We start from the raw sequence: 20936 nt of genomic DNA, 5'->3' as shown, positions 1-20936 counted from the left end.
TCTGCAATGCTGTTTCTTATAATGTGCCTATTCAGGGATTCCCAATATGTTTGTACATAAAAAGACAATCATCAACTCACCTAGGGAAGACCTCATTTTAGTCCTCTCTTAACATTTAAAGTGCTTAAGACTTCACATTTACATTAAAACAGAAAAATCTCACTGTCCACATTGAGGTAAACTCACAATTAACGATAGATAAGCAGGGGAAGGAGGACATTTATGCACTTACTATCCCTCTGTTCCCCTGGCTGTCCAGGAGATTCTTGTCTTATTAGAGGGTGGCTTCTCAGAAAGGGATGGTATCCTCTAGAGTGAGCACTTGTAAGTCCAGAGGTTTCTTTGGGAGGTTAGACGGGTGCTTCTCTCAGTTGCCTCAAGTCTTAGCTAACCAGACCTAACATTCCTGTCCCAAGGTTATCCTACCTACATGCTAAGTGACCTGAGAACAGAATTCCAGAGAGCTACCTAGCTCTCCGTGGCTAACTTTGCCCCTTATTTTCCCTCTCCCAACCCCTGCCCAGGACCCCCAAGTATCCGAGCAATGAGGAACATCACAGCAGTGGCAGGTCGGGACACACTCATCAACTGCAGGGTCATTGGCTATCCCTACTACTCCATCAAGTGGTACAAAGACACCTTGCTGCTGCCTGACAACCACCGCCAGGTGGTCTTTGAGAATGGAACCCTCAAACTGATGGATGTGCAGAAGGGCATGGACGAAGGGGAATACCTCTGCAGCGTTCTCATCCAGCCTCAGCTGTCCATCAGCCAGAGTGTCCACGTTGCAGTGAAAGGTAAGGATAATAGGGAAGGACATCTTACAGGGACCGATCAGATATGATGATGTCTTAGAGTTGCCTTCATACGAACCTCGTTCCCTTCCTAGGATTTAAGCTCCCTGAGGGCAGGGACCCTGTTTGATCTAAACTTTGTATCTCCCCCAGTAGTACCACTAATCAGTCAGCCCAGATCCGTCAGTCAATAAGCATTGATTAAGAGCCGAGCTCTGGGGATACAAAGAAAGGGGAAAATGGTCCCTGCCTTTGAAGAGTTTGTAGTCTACTGGAGGAAACGGCACGTAAAGGACTAGATAAATGCAAGATCAATACAGGGGGCAGCTAGGTGATACAGTGGATAAACCACCGCCCTGGATTCAGGAGGACCTGAATTCAAATCCAGTCTCAGACACTTGACAGTTCCTAGCTGTGTGACCCAGGGCAAGTCACTTAACCCTCATTGCCCCACAAAAAAGAAAAAGAAAAAGATCAATACAGAGTGAATCCAGGGTTCTGTGCCCATCTAGAAAAGGGGGTGACTCTAGTAAGTCACAGAAGAGTTAGAACTTCTCTGTGCATGGTGAGAGGCCACTAATACAGGTCCTCCCAGGAGGTGGCTCCTGACTCTTGGCCAAGCTCCACTCACATCATACCTGCATATACCTGCTACTGCTCTGAGGCCTCCACTAGAGAATTACTGTCATGCTTCTTAGTGGTGCGGAGGTGACTCTGGGTTCTTGAAAGCTATGCATATGGAGTACAATCATGCCTGGTAATGGACTGCATACATATTGTCCAGGGACCCGCCTAAGAGCTTTTGGCTTGTCACCTGGTTGGTGGCAAAATGAAGGTGATTTTGTGGAGCCACAGCTGATCTCTTAGGTTATAGAGGTTTCAATTGACTTTAGTAAATAGCTAGCATTTATATAGTGCCTTAAGGTTTGCAGCGTGCTTTATAAACACTATCTCATTTAATCCTCACAGCAACCCACAACCCTGAGAGCTAGATGCTATTACCAGCCTCATTTTAGAGATGGGGACACCAAGGCAGACAGAGGTTAAGTGACTTGCCCAGAGACACACAGCTAGTAAGTGTTGGAGGCTAGATTTGAACTCAAGGCTTCCTGACTCCAGGCCCAGCCCTCTATCCACTATGCTACTTAGCTCCCTAGAATCAAATGAAATCCCAGATCTTCATTTTATTGGGCACTGTCCATAAAAACCTTCACAGGTCTAATTCCTGATTTGGGGGTGTGTTACAGACACACACTTTGGAAAGCTCTGTGTATTCACAGGTGACTGAAGAAAACCTTCCATGCAGTATGTATTTATGGCATCTACTGGGACCTTTGTTATCTGCCAGCAGTTTTAGGGTGATAAAAACTCTAATGAACACAATAGGGTGAAGGGAAACAATGGTTATCTGTGGAACCTGAAGGCCAGGGTCACTCAGGCACAGGACTAGGTGGGGCCTACAGATAGCAGGAGTTCCAAAGGTTTTAAGTGACAGGGAAAATTGAAAATGTTATGTTTTTCACTCAAAAAATAGTGATTAAGTATTGATGATTAATTTAGGAAGTATGCATTGCAGAAGTTCTACCTGCCTCATAATACGTTAGGCACTGCAGGGCAAGGCGGATGTAAAACAACACGAGTTTTTCTCATGAAGGACTTAGAGACCCACTGATGAGTATGGAGAGTTTAATAACTAGACATGACTAGGTACAATAAGAGCCCAGTGACTGCGAGAATACTACAGGAGTTCAGAAAATGGGCGTTCTTTGTGGTCTGGGAAAGCCAGAGAAAATGGCAGAGGAGGTAAAACTTGGGCTGGATGGATATTTGAATAAAGAAAGAAGATGATGTGGAAGACATTCTAGGCTGGGAGGAGGGTGTGATCAAAGACACTGAGGTGGGAAAGTGGATGGTAAATTTGGAAGACTAACTGATCAGGTGATTGTTGATTAATTAGAAGATGGTAAATGAGTCTCTTCCTGAAAAAGAGGGCTCGTGTTGGGGATCAGTGAGAGATGAAATTGGAAAGGCATGTTAGGTCCAAATTGCAGAGGGTCTTAAATATCTGGCTAAGAAGTTGGAATCATATCATTTTAGGTAATGGGGAGCCATTAAAGGTTTCAGAGCAGAGGAGTAAAATAATAAAACTATCCTTTAAGGAAGATGAATCGTAATTGTGTGTAGGAAGCTTTGGAGCAGAAGACAAGAGGTAGGAGGAATCATTTAGGAGGCTATTATTCAGTCTATACATTAGATGATAAGAGCCCAGATTAGGGTTGTAAAAATGAGAAAGGAAAGAAAGTGGTGAATTCAAGAGACTTTGTGATTCGATAGAGTAGCCGGAAGTGGGAAGAGGAGGAAATGACATCATAGATGGAGCTTTGGGAATAAGAATGATCCCATTGATGGAAATAAAGAGGTCAAGAGAAAGAAAGCTTTGAGGGGGAGATTTGAAGGAAGAAAACTGAGTTCTGTTGTGGACAAGTAAATGTTTATATATTGGATTAAAATGACAAATTGAGTTTAAGGTGATGGCAGAACAGAGAGTTGAAGATGACAAACTGGAGGTCCGATAATAGATGTACAGATGATTATGGATAGTCATCAACAAAACAATGTTACCACCCATGACAGGGTATGTCACCATGGTGGTGGCCAGAAGGAATGGGAAATATGAGACCCAAAGAGGTTAAGTGACTTGTCCAAGGTGATGCAGCAAGTTAGAGTGCTGTCACCATCATTGAAGATAGGGTGGGGAGAGAGACTGGGGACACAAGATTCTAAAAAGTCACAGACAGAGTGGCGAGGTCACCTTGTGACTTCCAACCAATCACTTCACCTTGGTGGTCCTCAGTTTCCTCAGCTATAAAATGAGGACTTGATGACTTTTATGATCCCTCAAGCTCTGTGACCCTATGAAGGTTTTGGGGATGCTCTTCCCATCTCTACCACTGTCACCCCTTCTCCCCAACCCTGGCCATGGTCCAGCGTGTGCTGTCATTATGAGCCACGTACCCCAATCGCAATCATCGTGCACAGAGGAGATCTGCAGCAGCCACAGCAAATTAGCTCAGTTGCAGCTGAATTAGAGCAAAGCCCCATCTCTCCCGCTCGGCTGTCACGGGGCCGCCTGGATCCATTTCCCGTTACAAGCATCGGAGCAAGAGTTTACAGTGTAAACATCACATATTAAAACATCTAACCTTTGCTCGGCTTGCCCGCACCCGGCGTTTGGCCATGTTTGTTGGCTTTTAAAAAAAATGACAGTGTTCAGTCTGCAGAGCACACTGAACATCCGGCAAGCTGCTCCTGCCCATCAATTATTCAGCCCCATTCAGGGAGCCATCGGTCCTAATGAATTGAATCTGATGCATTCCATCTCAGTGACTTGCTAAAGCTCTCTGGATTGCACTGAAAAACAGCATCTTCTCAGCTGATGGCATTTGAGGGTGTGTGTGTGTGTGTGTGTGTGTGTGTGTGTGTGTGTGTGTGGTGTGGTGTGTGTCTCCACCTCAAGGGGTTGTGAAAACTCATTAGGAGAAATACAGTCCCAGAAGGAGAGAGTTCACTAGTGCCTGGCTTGAGGGGACCCCCTGAGAGCCCTGTGACATAGCCTTTTCTTGGTGTCCAAAGCACTTCCTCCCCCAATCCCCCACCACCAACCCCCTGACCCTGTTCTCTGACACCTCCAGCCACCAAGTGCTCCCTCCTCTGATTAGCATTCAGCTTTGCAGAAAAACCCATCATAGCTAATTAGGGATGATGTAGCTTGATTAGCCGATGCCCTCCTTCAGGGGCTGCCCAAGGAGGTGCTGGTTGGCACAGAAAGGGGACACTAACAAGGTGTCCAAGTCCACAGGCACCCTAGAGGAAGGGAAGACCAAGGGCTAGAGCTGATTACAAGGCTGGTTTTCACGTCCCCATCCTGTAATGACAGGATGACAGAAGCCAGGCCTGGCCGGGGTTGGGTGGGAATCGGATGGCTCCTCAAATACCTTTGTTTTCCACCCTCAGAGCCCCACCCCCAAACCCCTTCATGTGCCAGCTTTCCTGGCAGCTATTAGAAATGGTTGCAGGTGGTGCTGAATCAAAAATTCCCCCGGCAAGCTGATTACGGCCCAGAGAGATGAAGGGGGGAGGGAGAGTCATGGAGGATGTTGGCACAGGGCTTCCTTGGGCCTTTGGCACAAGTGTGAACTGGCTGGCAGGAGAAATTCAGGCTTTGCTGGGAGGGGAAGGGCTTATATCACTGGACATCAGGCAGGGTCCCTGGCAGGATGTTAAGATGCAGGCACATAAATCCAACATGGACAAGATGTCTTTGGGGCCCCCTTTAGCTGCAAAATAACGTAGCATAAAAGCAGCTCTGGGCATGCATGCTAAATCTTTAATTAAATGAGAAGGTGCAGCTGACTCTCTGGGCTCCTGGGTGCTGAATGTGAGGGAACATTTCCATCATCATATTAGTACCACTTAGGAACTCCAGAGCCGAAAACAGGGAAGCAGGGCGTCTTTCTTCTGGCTCGCACCAGGACATTTGGGCTGGTGTGCTCTGTTTTTGAACAAGTAGCAAACACTCCTTCTTAAAGGCACATGGGAGTGGTGGGTGTGTAGAATGAACTAACACAAACATATTCGACAACCCTCCTTTGCCAGTCATTTGAAACAGGTGCAATGACAGCCCAGGGAGCCCCTGATGCACTTCCTTTCTTACCCCAACCCTACCCCAAATGAATAGCATGAGAGAATGTCTGGATTCTTGACCAAGTTGGTTTGGCCCCAAATGTTAATTTCCACCACTTGTTAGGAAGCGAGGTTCTGAAGCCCTCCCAAAGATACCTTGATTATTATGAAAGATGACACCATATTCCAGAGGAGGATGAACCAAGCACATCTTAATCTGTGGAAAGAAGAGAAATGGGGTGGAGGGATTACCAGAGCTGCTAGCAGGCATTTTCTTTTCCTAATAGAAGAAGCCAGGAGAAGGATCATAGAAATGCCCTCCTTGTTAAAGGCATAGGGTATTGAATATCGGAGTTGAGCAATGAGCCTTTCTTTTTTTCTTTTTCTTTTTTTTTTTTTTTTTTGGTGAGGCAATTGGGGTTAAGTGACTTGCCCAGGGTCACACAGCTAGTAAGTGTTAAGAGTCTGAGGCCGGATTTGAACTCAGGTTCTCCTGAATCCAGGGCCAGTGCTCTATCCACTGCGCCATCTAGCTGCCCCGCAATGACCCTTTCTTGTCACAGTTTCACAACGACTGGCTGTAAGGGTACCATGATCTCTGACATGGGCAAATCTAAAAGAACAGGGAAAGGCTTGGAGAGTGTTGTCATGGACTGTCATGGACCATGTGACAAAGAGTCATTATTCTCAACCCTTCAGCATGTTCTGTGCCTGAGATCTCCGGCAACTTACGGAACTAGAGAAGAGTATGATGCATAGTGGTCTCCCCAAAGACATAAATGGTACAGGAAACAGAAATAGAGAGACACAGAGCAATAGAGTTCCAGTGAAAAGAGATCTCGCCTCTCTGCCCTGTTTTTTCTCCTTCCAAAACATAGCTCTACCACTATTCTAGAATAGGCCAACTTAACACTGCCCCCAAAGGACTAATTCTCCCTGTTCTTACCTATGCCTACATCCATCCTCGGAATAGAAGAGAAGCTTGTGCTCATGTTAGGATCATTAGCAATAAGCTACTGTCTTTCTGGCCCACAGATCAACCGGCCCACCTCTGTGATTGTAATAACACTTCCATTGATACAGTCCTTTATCATTTTACATTCAGCGTCTCACTTGATCCCACAATACCCTAGTAAGGGGCTCTTGGTATCCCCATTCTGCAGATGAGGAAATGGAGGAACAGAGAATTTCAATGGCTTGGCCTGAGTCACACAGCAAGGGGGTGACAAAGCCAGGACTGGGATCCGGGTCTCCTGATTCCTAGCGGATGACTCTACATGGCTCCCAGTCCAGTCTCTCACACCATCCATACTTAGCTAATGACTACAGTAAATAACAAGAGTGACAGTGAGAAGTGCCATGGAGTCTTTATGGGCCGGAGCCAGCGGTCATCACATCATTCACTAGGGCTGTGCTTTGCCCCTCCCAACAAGTGACGATAAAGCTTTTGTGGTAGACCTTGATCGGTTTGTCTTGTCTGCCATTATTTCCCTTTAGATTCTTCTCTTCCCCCTCTACCTCTGCCTTGGACACTGCTGTGAATGAATGAGTGAAGGGATGAAAAATCATTTATGGGGCAGCTAGGTGGCGCAGTAGATAAAGTGCTGGCCCTGGATTCAGGAGGACCTGAGTTCAAATCCAGCCTCAGACACTTGACACTTACTAGCTGTGTGACCCTGGGCAAGTCACTTAACCCTCATTGCCCTGCAAAAAAAAAAAATCATTTATTAAGCACTCAATAGGTCTGAGACACTGGGTATGCTAGGCCTGAGCATACAAATTTAAACAAGCAAGACGGTCCTGCCCTCAGGAAGTTTACACTTTACTTGGGAAAGTCAAAGAGAGTGGTCATTAGAGTCAGAATTGCTCTTTTCAAAGCTTGTTCTCTCTTTGAAAGAATGACCCTTTTTCATGGGTAGAAAAGCTTGGGTAGAAGCCCAACACTATCCACACAGTGATGTTCTCAAGGCCACCTTGCTAAGGGGAACACTAGCTCAGGCAGTAATCATCAAACACCAAAACATGTAAGAAACTGATGATCTGGAGGCAGCTGGGTGGCACAGTGGATAAAGCACCAGCCCTGAATTCAGGAGTACCTGAGTTCAAATCCAGCTTCAGTCACTTGACACCTACTAGCTATGTGACCCTGGGCAAGTCACTTAACCCTCACTGCCCCACAAAAGGGGAAAAAAACTGATGATCTTTGTTGTTAAGGGTATGTATTGTCTCTGTTGTTGGGAGGTCAGGGTAGACCCTAAATACAGAATTCTGCAGTTGTTGGGTTGTTTCGCTTTTGTTTTTGCCAGTCCTCCAGAAGCTATGTCCTTCCCTTCCCCATGCATATCTAGAAGGGCCCCCAAGAGGTCACTTGGACTCTTGCTCCCCACCCCAGGGTTTCAGGCAGGTGAATGTCTAAACTACCCAGGATGATAGTTATTTGTTATCTCTTCTTAAGTGTCACCCACACCATACCAGACTGGTCACTAATCCTATCCCTGATGACCTATAAAGAAGGAAAAGTCTCGGACTTTTCCCTAGCAGACCAAATAGACTTGTCCTTTCCTTCCTCTCCATTTTTTCTTATCCTGTACCATCTGTATACCACCTGTATAATTACTTCCTTTTGTCCTTGTGCCCATTCTTCAAGCCCCAGATGATTCTCCATGAAACTTTCTCTGATTAACCCCAGACACACCTAATCTGTCCTTCCTCTAGACTTGTAGCAATGAGCATATTTTGACTCATACTGTAATTATCTGTGTCTATCTTGTCTCCTTCACTTGACTATATGCTTGCTTAATCAATCTATCAACAAGAATTTATTAAACATCTACTGTGTATTCCAGCATGGCGCTAGGTTCTGGGGATACACAGAGAAAGAGTGAAACAGTCTCTGCCACAAAGGGAGCATATATTTTATAAGAAGACACATGTACCCATAAAACTCTATATGCAGATAAAATAGAAGGCATAGTGCATGTTCTGGAACTACTGTCCCAACCCTCATTTGGGCTGACGGGTTGGGTCCCAGTATCCTGATGGCCCAGTGGTAACTCCTAAGGATTTGGGGATGGTTTTCTAATGATATACCTCCTGCATTCCCACTCATGGATGGGCTTCCTTTACCATGACTATCAGTTTATCTCATTCAGTGAGCAAGACTTAATTAGCTTTTACATTTTTTTAATTTTCTAACATTTTTTTTAAATTTTGAGTTCCAAATTCTCTTCCTCCTTCCAGCCCCTCCCCCACCCACTGAGAAGGCAAACAATATGATACCCATTATACATACAAGGTCATGCAAAACAGATTTTCATATTAGGAGTGTTGCAAGAAAAATAAAGTGAAAAGGGGGTTAATTAGGTTTTATTAAGAATTATTTCTGGGGGCAGCTAGGTGGTGCAGTGAATAAAGCACTGGCCCTGGATTCAGAAGGACCTGAGTTCAAATACGACCTCAGACACTTGACACTTACTAGCTGTGTGACCCTGGGCAAGTCACTTAACCCCCATTGCCCTGCCAAAAAAGAAATAATCATAATAAATAAACATTTTTTAAAAGAATTATTTCCTAAAGTAGTAGTATAAGAATAGTTGGTACATCCTCCCAAACGTTCTCCCAAAGTGTGTGATATGTTCTCACTCACTCTTAGAGTTGTGGCAAGACCAAGTTTCTTCCATCATTCTGAACACACTTCCTATATAAAGTCACTCTAGTTCATCCTGTGGCTTTTAAAGATAACTAAATTATGAAACCCTACACACACATATACTCTCTCTGTCTCTGTCTGTCTCTCTGTGTGTCTCTGTCTCTGCCTCTCTCTGTCTCTGTCTCTGCCTCTCACCTATGATTGATTCATTCAACAGAAAAAATGTTCTCATATGCTATAGGTATCAGGATTCTGCATCTCGACATTTCCTCCAAACTCCCATCCTCCTAAGTTATTTTATTACATTGAAGGAGGAGGAATGAGGAGGAGAGGTCAGGAAAGGCCCTATTCCAGGGGTGGTTTGACCTGATCCTTGAAGGAAAATAGGGGTTCTAATAATAATACTAATAATAGCTGCCATTAATATAGTGCTTTAAAGTTTGCAAAGCACTTTATATACATCATCTCCCTTGATCCTCACAGAGCCCTCCATGGTGGATGCTTTAATTATCTTCATTTTACATAGGAGGAAACTGAGGCGGACAGCTATTACATGAATTGCCTAAGGTCACACAGCAGACAGGTATCTGAAGGATTTGAACTCAGATCTTTTTGACTCCAAGTTCAGTGCTCTATGTGCCGTGCTGCCTAAGTACTGGGCTGTAGAGATGATTCCAAGATGCAGAGGCAAGGAGGAGAGATGGGAAATGGAATGTTAGATGTAAAGAACAGTGAGATGCTCAGTTTGATTCATCTGTAGGAGGTGTAAAGGGGAATAATGTATTAGTCTGGAAAGGTAGAGTGGGAGTCAAGTTGTGAAAGATTTTAGTTTCTAAAGATCATTTTCTATTTTATCTTGGAGCTAATAGGAACTACCAGAGTCCTTGAAGGCAGGGGGTCTGGCTTAGGAATCCTTCTGTTCCCTCCTTCATCCTCACCCAATTACCCATAACAGTGCCCTTCCTGTTGACCATCCTAATTAAGTAAATAGAAAAATCACTTCCTTTTGGGGTACTTGATCCAAAATCCCAAACTCTATGTGTGTGGTCATCTTTCCTGCTTCAATTTCAACCCATTTCTCCCTACTCTGTACCCAGAAGAAATGTAGAAATCTGATCAGCAGCCTTCAGAGTCTTTTGGGACCCAAAAACAAAAAACAAAAAACAAAAAAACAGAGTCTTTCAGGCTTCTTTTCCCAAGCTGAGTCATCCCAACTCTGTCTTTGCTCACATGCAAGGTCATTTTTGAGGTTCTCTTTTAACTCAGGTTGGAGCATTCCACATTCTCCTTAGGTCATTGGTACAAGACTGAATCAAAATCCAAGTCCCATGTTGTACAGAGGAACAACCTTCCATCTCACTAATTCTAGGGCATTTGAAGCCCCTTGCTCCCTGAATCTTTTGTCCTGCCACCGGCCCTAGAGCCTCTGAACCATGCCAGCAACTTCCAAGTTCCATTAAGGCAAAAAGCTCTAGGCTGTCTTCCCATGGCTTCAATCCTAAGAGTCATTCCTTCCCTCCAGGCCTAGAGCTCTCTCCCATCTCCCCCATCTCCTATCCCACCACCCTCATGCAAGAGATTTCTCTTCTTAAGGATCTGTCCTTCCCAAAGAATCAACCTCCCCAAGACATTCTGAAAGTCAGGCCAGGCCAGAGAGTCCAGGCAGAGCTCACCCCTGTCCACTAGCCCCTCCACCACTGCCCTTCCCTTCCCTAGAACACCACTGATGGCACAGACCGGCCCCCATGTCAATGACACTTTTTCCTATGTCCATCAACAGCTCCAGATGGAACTGAGGGTCAGCCTTCTCTCATCCTTCCTCCTCCAGGGTCTCATCCTCATACCTTTGGGGGTGGCTGTTGGGGTAAGAAGCAGTCAAGGAAGCTTCACTCAACTAAAAGGGCCAGGATGAGAGTAGTTGGTGCTTCAAGGAAAGGCGATTGGACCATAGACAGCCTTATAATTTAATTACCAGACTATGGAAAGGAGTTCTTACCCGTCTATTAAGTGCTTGCCCTTGTTAAGCTCCTCTCTCTTCTCCTCCCACCCCCTACTTGGTGGAGAAGCTGTGGCCTAATTGAGTTATCATAAAGATAATGGTTCCTTCTCTAGCTAGACCTTGGAAAAGAAACATCCATCTAAGGGTCACTCAGGCTCCAAACAGTCCCTCCATTCCCCCTCCACACACACACATGCAAACCAGGGACTAAGATTTTGGTGCATGGGGAAGTCAATTTCCTTCTCTCATTCCTCCCTTCCTTCTTTCCTTCATACCTTCTTCACTAGGATCTCTCTCTCTCTCTCTCTCTCTCTCTCTCTCTCTCTCTCTCTCTCTCTCTCTTTCTCTCTCTCTTCAGTCTTTCATAGATATAGACCCCTTTGGGGGCAAGGTGGGAACCTCTTTCTGAGAACTCTGTAGATCTATAGTCCTCTTTGTCTAGACCTTCTCTTGGATATGTCTGTTAGGACTCTCTGTGGATCTGGGTCCTTCTCTTCCTAACTTCCCTATCTCGTGTCTCATTGTCTTTTCCTAATTCAATTTCAACCCATTTCTACTTGCTCTGTACCCAGCAGAGAGGTAGAAAGCTGATCCGTAGACTTCAGAGACTCTAAGAGCCCTTAGCCTGCCTTTTTCCAAGCTGAATCATTCCAATTCCTGTCCCAGGCTTGCAACCAGGTGTCATTCACAATTCTTCACTCTCTCTCACCCTCCCTATCCACTCTGGTTGCTAGGTCTTGTTAATTTTACTTTCACAACATCCCTCATAAACAGTCCCAGCTTTCCTGTGGCACTTCTATCACCCTGGTATGGGCACTCATCACCTCAAGCATAGATTATTGCAATAGCCTGCTGCTTGGTCTCCCTGCCCAACTCGCTCCCCACTCCAGTCTGTCTTCCATTCAGCTGTCAAAGTGGTCCTCCTAAAGTGGAGTTCTGACCATGTGACCTCTCTACTCAATAAATTCTAGTTGCTCCCTATCATCTTTAAGATCAAATATAAAATCCCATTTGGCATTCAAAACCCTTAATGGCCTACCCCACCTTCCATTCTTTTTATACTTTACACCCTTCTCTCTCTCTCTCTCTCTCTCTCTCTCTCTCTCTCTCTCTCTCTCTCTCTCTCTCTCTCTCTCTCTCTCTCTCTCTCTCTCTCTCTCTCTCTCTCTCTCTCTCTCTCTCTCTCTCTCTCTCTCACATACACACACACACACACACACATCTATCCAGTGGCACTGGTCACATGGCTATTACCTGAATACAACAACTTCAGATGTTTTTACTGTTCCCCAGATCTGGAATTCTCTCCCTTATCATCTTTACCTCCTAACTTCCCAAGTCCCAGCTAAAATCTCACCTTCTACAGGAAGCCTTCTCTGATTCCCCTTAATTCTGGTGCCTTCAATTTATTGATTATCTTCACCTTATCTTGTATAGGACTTGTTTGTACATAGTGCTTTGCACACTGTCTACACCCATTAGATTGCGAGCTCCTTGAGAGCAGAGACTATATTTTGGTTTTCTTTGTATCCCCAGAACTTAGTTACAATGCCTGGAATGTAGTAGGTGCTTAATAATTGTTTATCAACTGACTGACTGTAGGTTCTCTCTCCCTGGGTCCACTGTGGAGCTGGGGCCTCTGTGGGCTCTCTCTCTTGCCTGAGACCTTCTGAAACAGTGGATGCAACAAGCTCCCAGTCTCTCCTCCTTCCATCAGAAAAGTAAAAGGATATGAGAGTGGGAGCTCCACAGACAGAGACAAGAATAAACTTGGATGGTTTCAAATAAGGCAGTGTGGGGAACATATGGGGAAGAGTCTCATGACTGGGGCATGTTTCATTACATCTGTCAGCACTGATCCCATGGGAAGTAGTGGGTGGTGGATGTATAACAAGGAACTGGGGCAAAAAGTACCATGATTCAACAGGAAAATTGGGGGTTTGGACCTAGTGATAGGTCAGCAGTCAATCAGAGGTTCAAATGCAAACACAAAATTATATTTTGGAGGGGGGCAGGCAGCTAGGTGGTGCAGTGAATAAAGCATTGGCCCTGGATTCAGGAGGACCTGAGTTCAAATCTGGCCCCAGACACTTGACACTAGCTGTGTGACCCTGGGCAAGTCACTTAACCCTCATTGCCCTGCAAAACGAAACAAACAAACAAACAAAAATTATATTTGGGCCAAAATAGAGTTTGAATTCATGAAGAGAAGCAAAAAGGCAGGCAGACAAGAATCAAGGATGCGCATGATGAAGAGCAAGACAAGGTGAGAAGTCAGATGCCTGGGAGACGATTTGGATTTTCACGGGACCTGATGAGTAACAATAGCTACAAGGGACAAGTAACCAAGGAAGCCTTGATTCTGAAACAAGGATCTAGTCCCCGTCAGGAGTTTTTATATGCTTCCCACTAATGCAAGAGCCAATCCCAGGACAGAGGTATCCCAGAGTTCATAGGGAAGTGCTTGTAAATTAATAGTCCTAACCCTGTCTTTTCCCTCTCGTCTCTTCTCTTGTCCCTTGCCTGTCCAGTTCCCCCCCTGATTCAACCCTTTGAGTTTCCCCCTGCCTCCATCGGACAGCTGCTCTACATCCCCTGTGTGGTCTCCTCTGGGGACATGCCCATCCGGATCACCTGGAGGAAGGATGGCCAAGTGATCATCTCTGGCTCAGGGGTGACCATCGAGAGTAAGGAATTCATGAGCTCCCTCCAGATCTCCAGTGTCTCCCTCAAACACAACGGAAACTACACCTGCATTGCCAGCAATGATGCTGCCACTGTCAGCCGTGAGCGGCAGTTGATCGTGCGAGGTGAGACCCTCCATGTGGGAGAAGGGCAGGAGATGGGAAGGAGGACAGAGACATTCCCATGGTCATAGGGATGGAGGAATTGTAGTTGACCATTGAGGTCATTTCTCTTGTTCCTGACTTGCAAAGACCCTCAATATATCAGGACTTTAGGAACTATAGGGGGAAAGACTTGATCCCTGCAAAGGAACATCAGTACAGGGAAATAAGCACCAGCCCTACCCAGGAGATGTGGCCATGAGTGACCATAGTCGGACATCGGGAAGGGTGGTCTCTTCCCCCTTAAGATTCAGGCTGGAATGCTCTAAGCAAGCTTGACTGCATTAGTTACTGACTCACTGAACTTTTCTCCTCCCTTCTCCCCCAACTTCCCTAGTCCCACCTCGTTTTGTGGTGCAGCCCAACAACCAGGATGGTATTTACGGCAAAGCTGGAGTGCTGAACTGCTCCGTGGATGGCTACCCACCTCCCAAGGTCATGTGGAAGCATGCCAAAGGTAGGCAACTAGGGCCTTGGCTCTGAATTATTTCAGGTGGAACATAGAGACCCCAGGCTAGGGCCAGGGCCAAGAAAGAAAGAAGGTTCTGATGGGCTCAATGAATGCATAGCTTGTATTAAGGGCTTACAATGTTTCAGACACCATGCTAAGTCCTGAAGACAAAACATGAAACAGAGAGACAGTCCCTGACTTCAAGGAGTTTGCAAGAATGAGACAAAACATAGACAGGGGAAGTGGTGAACAGGGAAGGAAGGGGGTTTATTGGTCTGAAAAGTTGCAGGGATGGTGAGTGGGACAGTCATTTAACCCACACTAGCCAGTATCAGTTGGTATTGATTTGATTATGGTTCCCAGGACAAGAGAAAGAAGGGGCAGGGTGGGGGAAGTCAGGGCAAGGGAAATATAAAGAGAAAGGGAGGTAGGTACCTGAATGGTAACAAGGTGGAGGCAAGAAGATGGCTAGAGTAGGCAGCCGGATGGGATAAGAAGCATGATTTAGTTGATCTGCCACTCATTCACTCAACAATCAAGCCCCAGAGAAGGAGTTCCAAAATTGAGGATTAAGTGCACTCAAGGTGGACATTGCTTCTCTTTGTTCACCCCAATACATACTGGAGTGGAATCGTCATGCTCTGAAATGAAAAGGAATTTGCCCTCCTTCCCTACTTTAATAGAGGTGGTGTCTCTACCTGTCTTTTTTTCTTGTGTTTTATCTTATTCTGTGGTGCCCATCCCTAGCTGGCCCCATGCAAACCCATATTCCTGGGTCTAGAGGGAACTTCTGCAGTTTTAGCCTCAGACCTTTGGCCCCATAGTTTTAAGCAGAATTAGCTAGAAATGATATATAAATTTCTTCCTGAAGTCAAGGGCTTAAACTTTCCAACAAGGTCAGGATCTGAAGCCAAAAATATTCAGGTAGGATAGTGTACTAGAAAAGAAACTGACCTGAAAATCAGAAGACCTCTGTGTTCTAGTCTTCAATTAAGTGTTTGAGTTGGAGAAATTTTTAAAAAATCATTTTACCCTTCCAGGTTTCAATCTCTTTGCATGTAAAATGAGAAGGCTTGTTTTAGTGAGCTCTAAGGTCCTTACAGATCTTACCATAGGTGATTCTATGAAGCTGCTTCCCTCTCAATCATGTGGTGCTGCAGCTTTTCTCTTCCCCTTCCGATCACAGTTCTATGAGATCGCCATGTCCCTCCTCAAGCCCAGCCATGACTCATGGACCCCTTTGACTTCCGATTAAATTCCTCTCTTGGGGATGCTGCTGAAAATATCAGAAGGGGGCTTCTCAGGAGGCCTGAGAAACAGTGTCCTTGGGAGTCATGGGGGGAGGGGAGGAGCTAGACCTCATGGTACAAACTGTTGGGCATATGCCTGAGCAGTGGCCTTTGGTATTTAAGCTGGGAAGCCTCAAAAGGACTGACCCTTCTGCCAAACCCTCTGTGAACCCCTGCTTTCTTTGTAGACATGTTCTTTCATGGATAGTGTCTATAAAAAAGAATAAGAGACAGTATGATATGGCAGAAAGAAGACTCACCTTGGAATTAGAAAATCTGAATTCAGCTTCAATACTTGTTATAGAACCTTGACCAAGTCAACTAATCAGTCAGCATTAATTAGGCACCTACTATATGCCAGGCACTGTGCAAGGCTTTGGGGATTCACAGACAAAAGGGAAATAGTCTTTGCTTTCCAGGAACTTATATTCTTTCTAAGCCTCAGTGTCCCATCTGTAAAACTGAGGTAAAATAATACTATCTCTACTTCCCTTGCAAAGGTTTTTTGGGGGAGGAGTGGTTGGAGTCAGAGTGGGAGGCATTTAGGGTTAGGGTTAGAGTTTAGGGTTTTGATGAAGGAAGGGAGAAGGTGGGAAACTGCTTTATAAATCTTAAGGCACTATAGCAATATGAGGTCCTTTTGATGATTAATAGGCTTGGGTTTCTGCTTTTGATGTGGACCCTTTGTGGCTTCAGTCTATTTCTTAAGGTTACCATTGTCTGCCATTGGTCAAGAGGTCTCTAAATGATTAATGTTGGTCTCTTAACCTCAAAAAGTCTTCCCTCAGTTTAGAGAAAGCTCAGTTTCTGCACAGGAGTGAATCTGAGCAAATCCTTGATGCCCTTGTCCTCCCTGAATTTGAAGATGCCAGCTCCTAGAATTTACCTCTTTTTAGAGCTTCATCAACAAGGATGGGGTGACTAATGGTGAAAGCCTTTATAAAATGGCTCCTGGGTTTCCTTCTGTATTTCTCTATGATATAAAGGAAAAGCTTTTGGAGATAAACTTGGACCTGTCCAATCTACATAATACTTCACAAGAAATAATTCACATTTCTGGATGTTACCTAGGGTTTCCCTACTAATTGCTTCTCTTTGGATCTCCTTCCAGGTAGTGGGAACCCTCAGCAATACCACCCTGTCCCACTCACAGGCCGCATCCAGATCCTCCCCAACAGCTCACTACTGATCCGACATGTGCTGGAGGAAGACATTGGCTATTACCTCTGCCAGGCCAGCAACGGTGTGGGCACCGACATCAGCAAATCCATGTTCCTGACCGTCAAGAGTGAGTCCTCTTATCACCAAACATTCACTTCCCTATTGTCTCCCTTTCCAGTCCTGGCTTGGGTCCATGTCTCATAGTTTACCACCATTTCATCTGGAGGAGGTGGAGGGCAAGGAGTAGAGAGAAAGGAGAGACTCCAAATTATGAGAAATGAAGTCCTTCAAATGGGTGTTTCTTTGAGCCATCTAGGAACAAAGAATCTTGGAGGAGTTCAGACTCTGGACAGCTCCCACAGAAGAGGCTTATGGTTGATCTTATTCATACCATATAGAGAGTGTGTATATCATTTAGTATTGTGTTTATGTTCCATATATACACACACCACATGGCACTGTTATAGCAATTAACATATCTACATAATATAATAATCATATTCATAAGACATAATAACATAGAACACAGGGGCAAGAGTCAAGAGACCTACACTCTAGAGTCAGCTCTTTCGCTAAATAGCTGTGTAATTTTAAACAAGCCACTTCATTTCCTTGGGCTTGGGTGCTACATTTGTAAATTGAGGTGTTTTTCCTGCAGTTGAAAATAGTGACTATTGTGATTTTGCCATTCTAAGAAACAGTGTGAACAATGACACAGAAGTCAACCCCATTTTATTTAGAGAACAGGACATATTTAAAACATTGACTTTTTCCAGTATAAGTTGTATTCTAAATGGGGACAACATCCTTGGCATTCTACTAAGGACCACAAAGTATGTTATCGAGAGAAAATGTTCTCTGATTCTGGGAATTTCGAATTCAGTTTAGGTAAGACAAACAGTAGTCAAAGGGTAAATATAAGTGACTGCCAAATGAGTCTGAGCCCAAACAACCAGCTTCACTGCTTTATAGTCTTGTCTTTACTATGTTGAGGTTTAATATTTCAGAAGATATATGACCTTCTCCACATGGGTACTCATTCCCCAGATGCAGATAGCGATCCTTCCAGACCTTTGACAGTCTTTGTGAGTTGTGATAGCCCATCTTCCCTGCAATGAGCCTTTCTGAATTTGACTAAGCTAGTCCCAGGACACAGAGAAATAGTCTGTTCCTGGGCAATGGAAGGTGTGCTGGATTTGGAGCCAGATGACCTGGTTTCAAGTCCCAGCTCACCGCTTATGATCTGTATTAAAAGCAAGCCGCTTCACCCTCACTTTCCTCATGATGAAGGAGCTAGCCTAGATGATCACTAAGGTAACTTCCAAATCTAAGCCTAAGATGCTTTCTAATGTACCTATGAGCTTTTGAAAACAAATCAGTGTTTAAGGAAAGAAAAGGAGGACCCTGACCTACTTGAGAAAAGAGTAAGTACCTACTATGTTTCAGGCACTGTGCTGAGTGTTTTACAAATATTAGCTCATTTGACCCTTGCAACAACCCTGGGAGGTAGGTACTGTTATTATCTTCATTATACTATTTAGGAAACTGAGGCACACAGGGTTAAGTGACTTACCCAGGCTCACACAGCTAGTAAGTGTCTGAGGCTGGAGTGGAACTCGTGTCTTCCTCACTCCAGGTCCAGTGCTCTGTTCACTGCACCACCCAGCTGACTGAGACAAGCTTCCTGATTTCTCTTCCCATCTTCCTCCACTGAGTCAAATCACCCAATATCTCTCATCCTCATCATCCTCATCTTCCCCATCTATAAAACGAGGGGGGTGGACTAGATGTCCTTTTAGGTCCCTTACAACACAAACGTTCTCATTCAAGTCACTTCGGCACTCTGTGTCCCAGTTTGCTACTCTGTCAGATGGGGATAAGAATACCTGCCCTACCTACCACATAGAGTTGTGAAGAACAAATGAGATAATAGATGTGAGTATGTTTTAAAAGTGAAAATTGAGGTACAAATGAAAGGGATTTTTTTATCCTCTTCTTCCCTCCTCCCTCCCCCTGCTGCCATTTTGTCTGAAGGCCTGTGATTTCATTGGTGTAGGGAACTCCCAGCAAGGACATACCAACTGACTGATGGAAATCAGCAATAGCTTTGCAATCTACTGTCTTAAAGAGTTGCCTAGGGCACTAAGAGGTTGCATGTCTTGCCTCGGGTCACACGACCACATATGCTGGAGGTGAGACTTACCCCCAGGTCTTTCTAGATCTGATGCCATTTCTCTATCCACTGTGATAGAACAAGACACCATCTTAAAAGCTCTCCTTCATAAGAGTTTCTCCCAATCATTTGTCAAAATTATAGAAGATCTCTTGGAAGATCTAATAACAGAGCCAGGCGTGGTGTTACACACCTGTAGTCCCTGAAGCTGGGTAGGCTGAGGCTGTTAGATTCCTTGAGTTCAGGAGTTCTGACCTGCAGCAGGCCTAAAGCTGATCAAGTATGTGCCTTGAGTCCAGCATCAAAATGGTAAGCCACCAGGAATGAAGGGATATCTAGAGAGGGGCAAAATGGCCCAGGTCAGAAAAACAGAACGAGTTAAAGTTTCTGTGCCCATCATTATTGGGATTAGATATGAGTAGCTGCTGTACTTTCAACCTGAGAAAAATAAGAATAGGAAGGAAGGGAGAGAGGGAGGGAGGGAGAGAGAGAGAGAGAGAGAGAGAGAGAGAGAGAGAGAGAGAGAGAGAGAGAAGGAGGAAGAGAGGGAAGGAAGGAAGGGTGGGAGGGAGGGAGGGAAGAAGGGAGGGAGGGAGAGAAAAAAGAAAGAAAGAGAAAGAAAGAGGGAAAGAGGAAGAGAGAGGGAAGGAAGGAAGGAAGGAGGAAGGAAGGGAGGGAGGAAGGATGGATAACCTTGTTCATTGACCTTCCATTAATATTAATGAGAGCATAAAACAAAGAGGTGTATGCTCACCAAAGGTGTTTGCTGTTGTTATGGAGAAGACCCACTGCAGTCCAAATTAAATGGGATTTGTTATAGATAGTCATATAGATATGATAGTGTGATATATAATTATATGCAATATTCTAATATATTATAAGTATATAAATAGCCTAGTATATTATTCTATCATAAATCATAGTATACCATTTATATTTATTATATAATATGGTCATATGTAGTAGTAGTAGTAGTATGTTTTTTATATATACCTGGTCTCATCCAGGTATTCCTGTTTGCAAAGGACATTGATTTATTACATCAGTCCCCAAAACATGGCAGAGGCTCCTAAATAAAATCCATAATTACTCCAAAGAATTTGGACTAACCATCCACACAGGAAAAACCAAGCAGATAACAGAATGTCTATTGTCCAGACCACGATATGAAATTGAAGGGAAATTAATTGGGCTCAGAACTTAACTGAATGAAAGTGGTCTGGATTGCCTTTGGTAAGCTGCATGACTTTAATGACCCCAAGCTTCCCAATGGGAAAAAGGCCTGTCTTTCCAATATCAACATTCTTCAGTTGATGTTGTATGGCTGTGTCACAGAATGTTACAATCTCTGAAAATCTGAAGCTGAGTATCACTGGAAGGACGATAGAGAGGCCCGTGGCAGGTGTGAGCAGGTTACAACTCATTACAAATAGGAGATTATATATTTAATCTATAGACAAATTCAAGGTCCATTACTATCCTCAGGGTGTCAGGACAACTCAGGAAGGCACCCAGTACATTGAGTGTGGATACCTAAACATGTGAGAGCACGGATAGACTTGAATATCTGAGATCTCTGGCATCTAGGAAATACAGATGTAAATATTATTGTACAGTCCCTGCCCTCAAAGAACTCACATTCTACTGGAGGGATATAACATATATATTATATATACTATATATGTGTGTGTGTGTGTCTACACATACATATGCACACATATTATATATACTATTTATATCTATTATATAATATAGTACATATGCATATATGTATATATGCATTCAGAGAACATACAAAGAAATACAAGATACTTTCAATAGGGAGAGTGCTAATAACTGATGGATCAGGAAAAGCCTTTTATAGGGGTGGCATAGGAGCCATGCTTTGGAG

The 20936-nt window shown here is 44.4% G+C and overlaps 1 protein-coding gene across 1 annotated transcript in view; it reads left to right on the top strand.

Moving 5' to 3' along the window:
* The window catches only part of DSCAML1 (DS cell adhesion molecule like 1), a 529481-nt gene that overhangs the window by 408081 nt on the left and 100464 nt on the right, over positions 1-20936 (top strand). Inside the window, 4 exon segments of the mRNA XM_043998101.1 lie at positions 525-797; positions 13657-13935; positions 14309-14428; positions 16823-16999. Coding sequence (XP_043854036.1) covers positions 525-797; positions 13657-13935; positions 14309-14428; positions 16823-16999 — 849 coding nt within the window.

This window comes from Dromiciops gliroides, chromosome 3 (genome assembly GCF_019393635.1).
Source record: "Dromiciops gliroides isolate mDroGli1 chromosome 3, mDroGli1.pri, whole genome shotgun sequence".
Classification (NCBI taxonomy): Eukaryota; Metazoa; Chordata; class Mammalia; order Microbiotheria; family Microbiotheriidae; genus Dromiciops; species Dromiciops gliroides.
The sequence above is the reverse complement of the archived record's forward strand: the minus strand, read 5'-3'. Positions and strand labels throughout refer to the sequence as shown.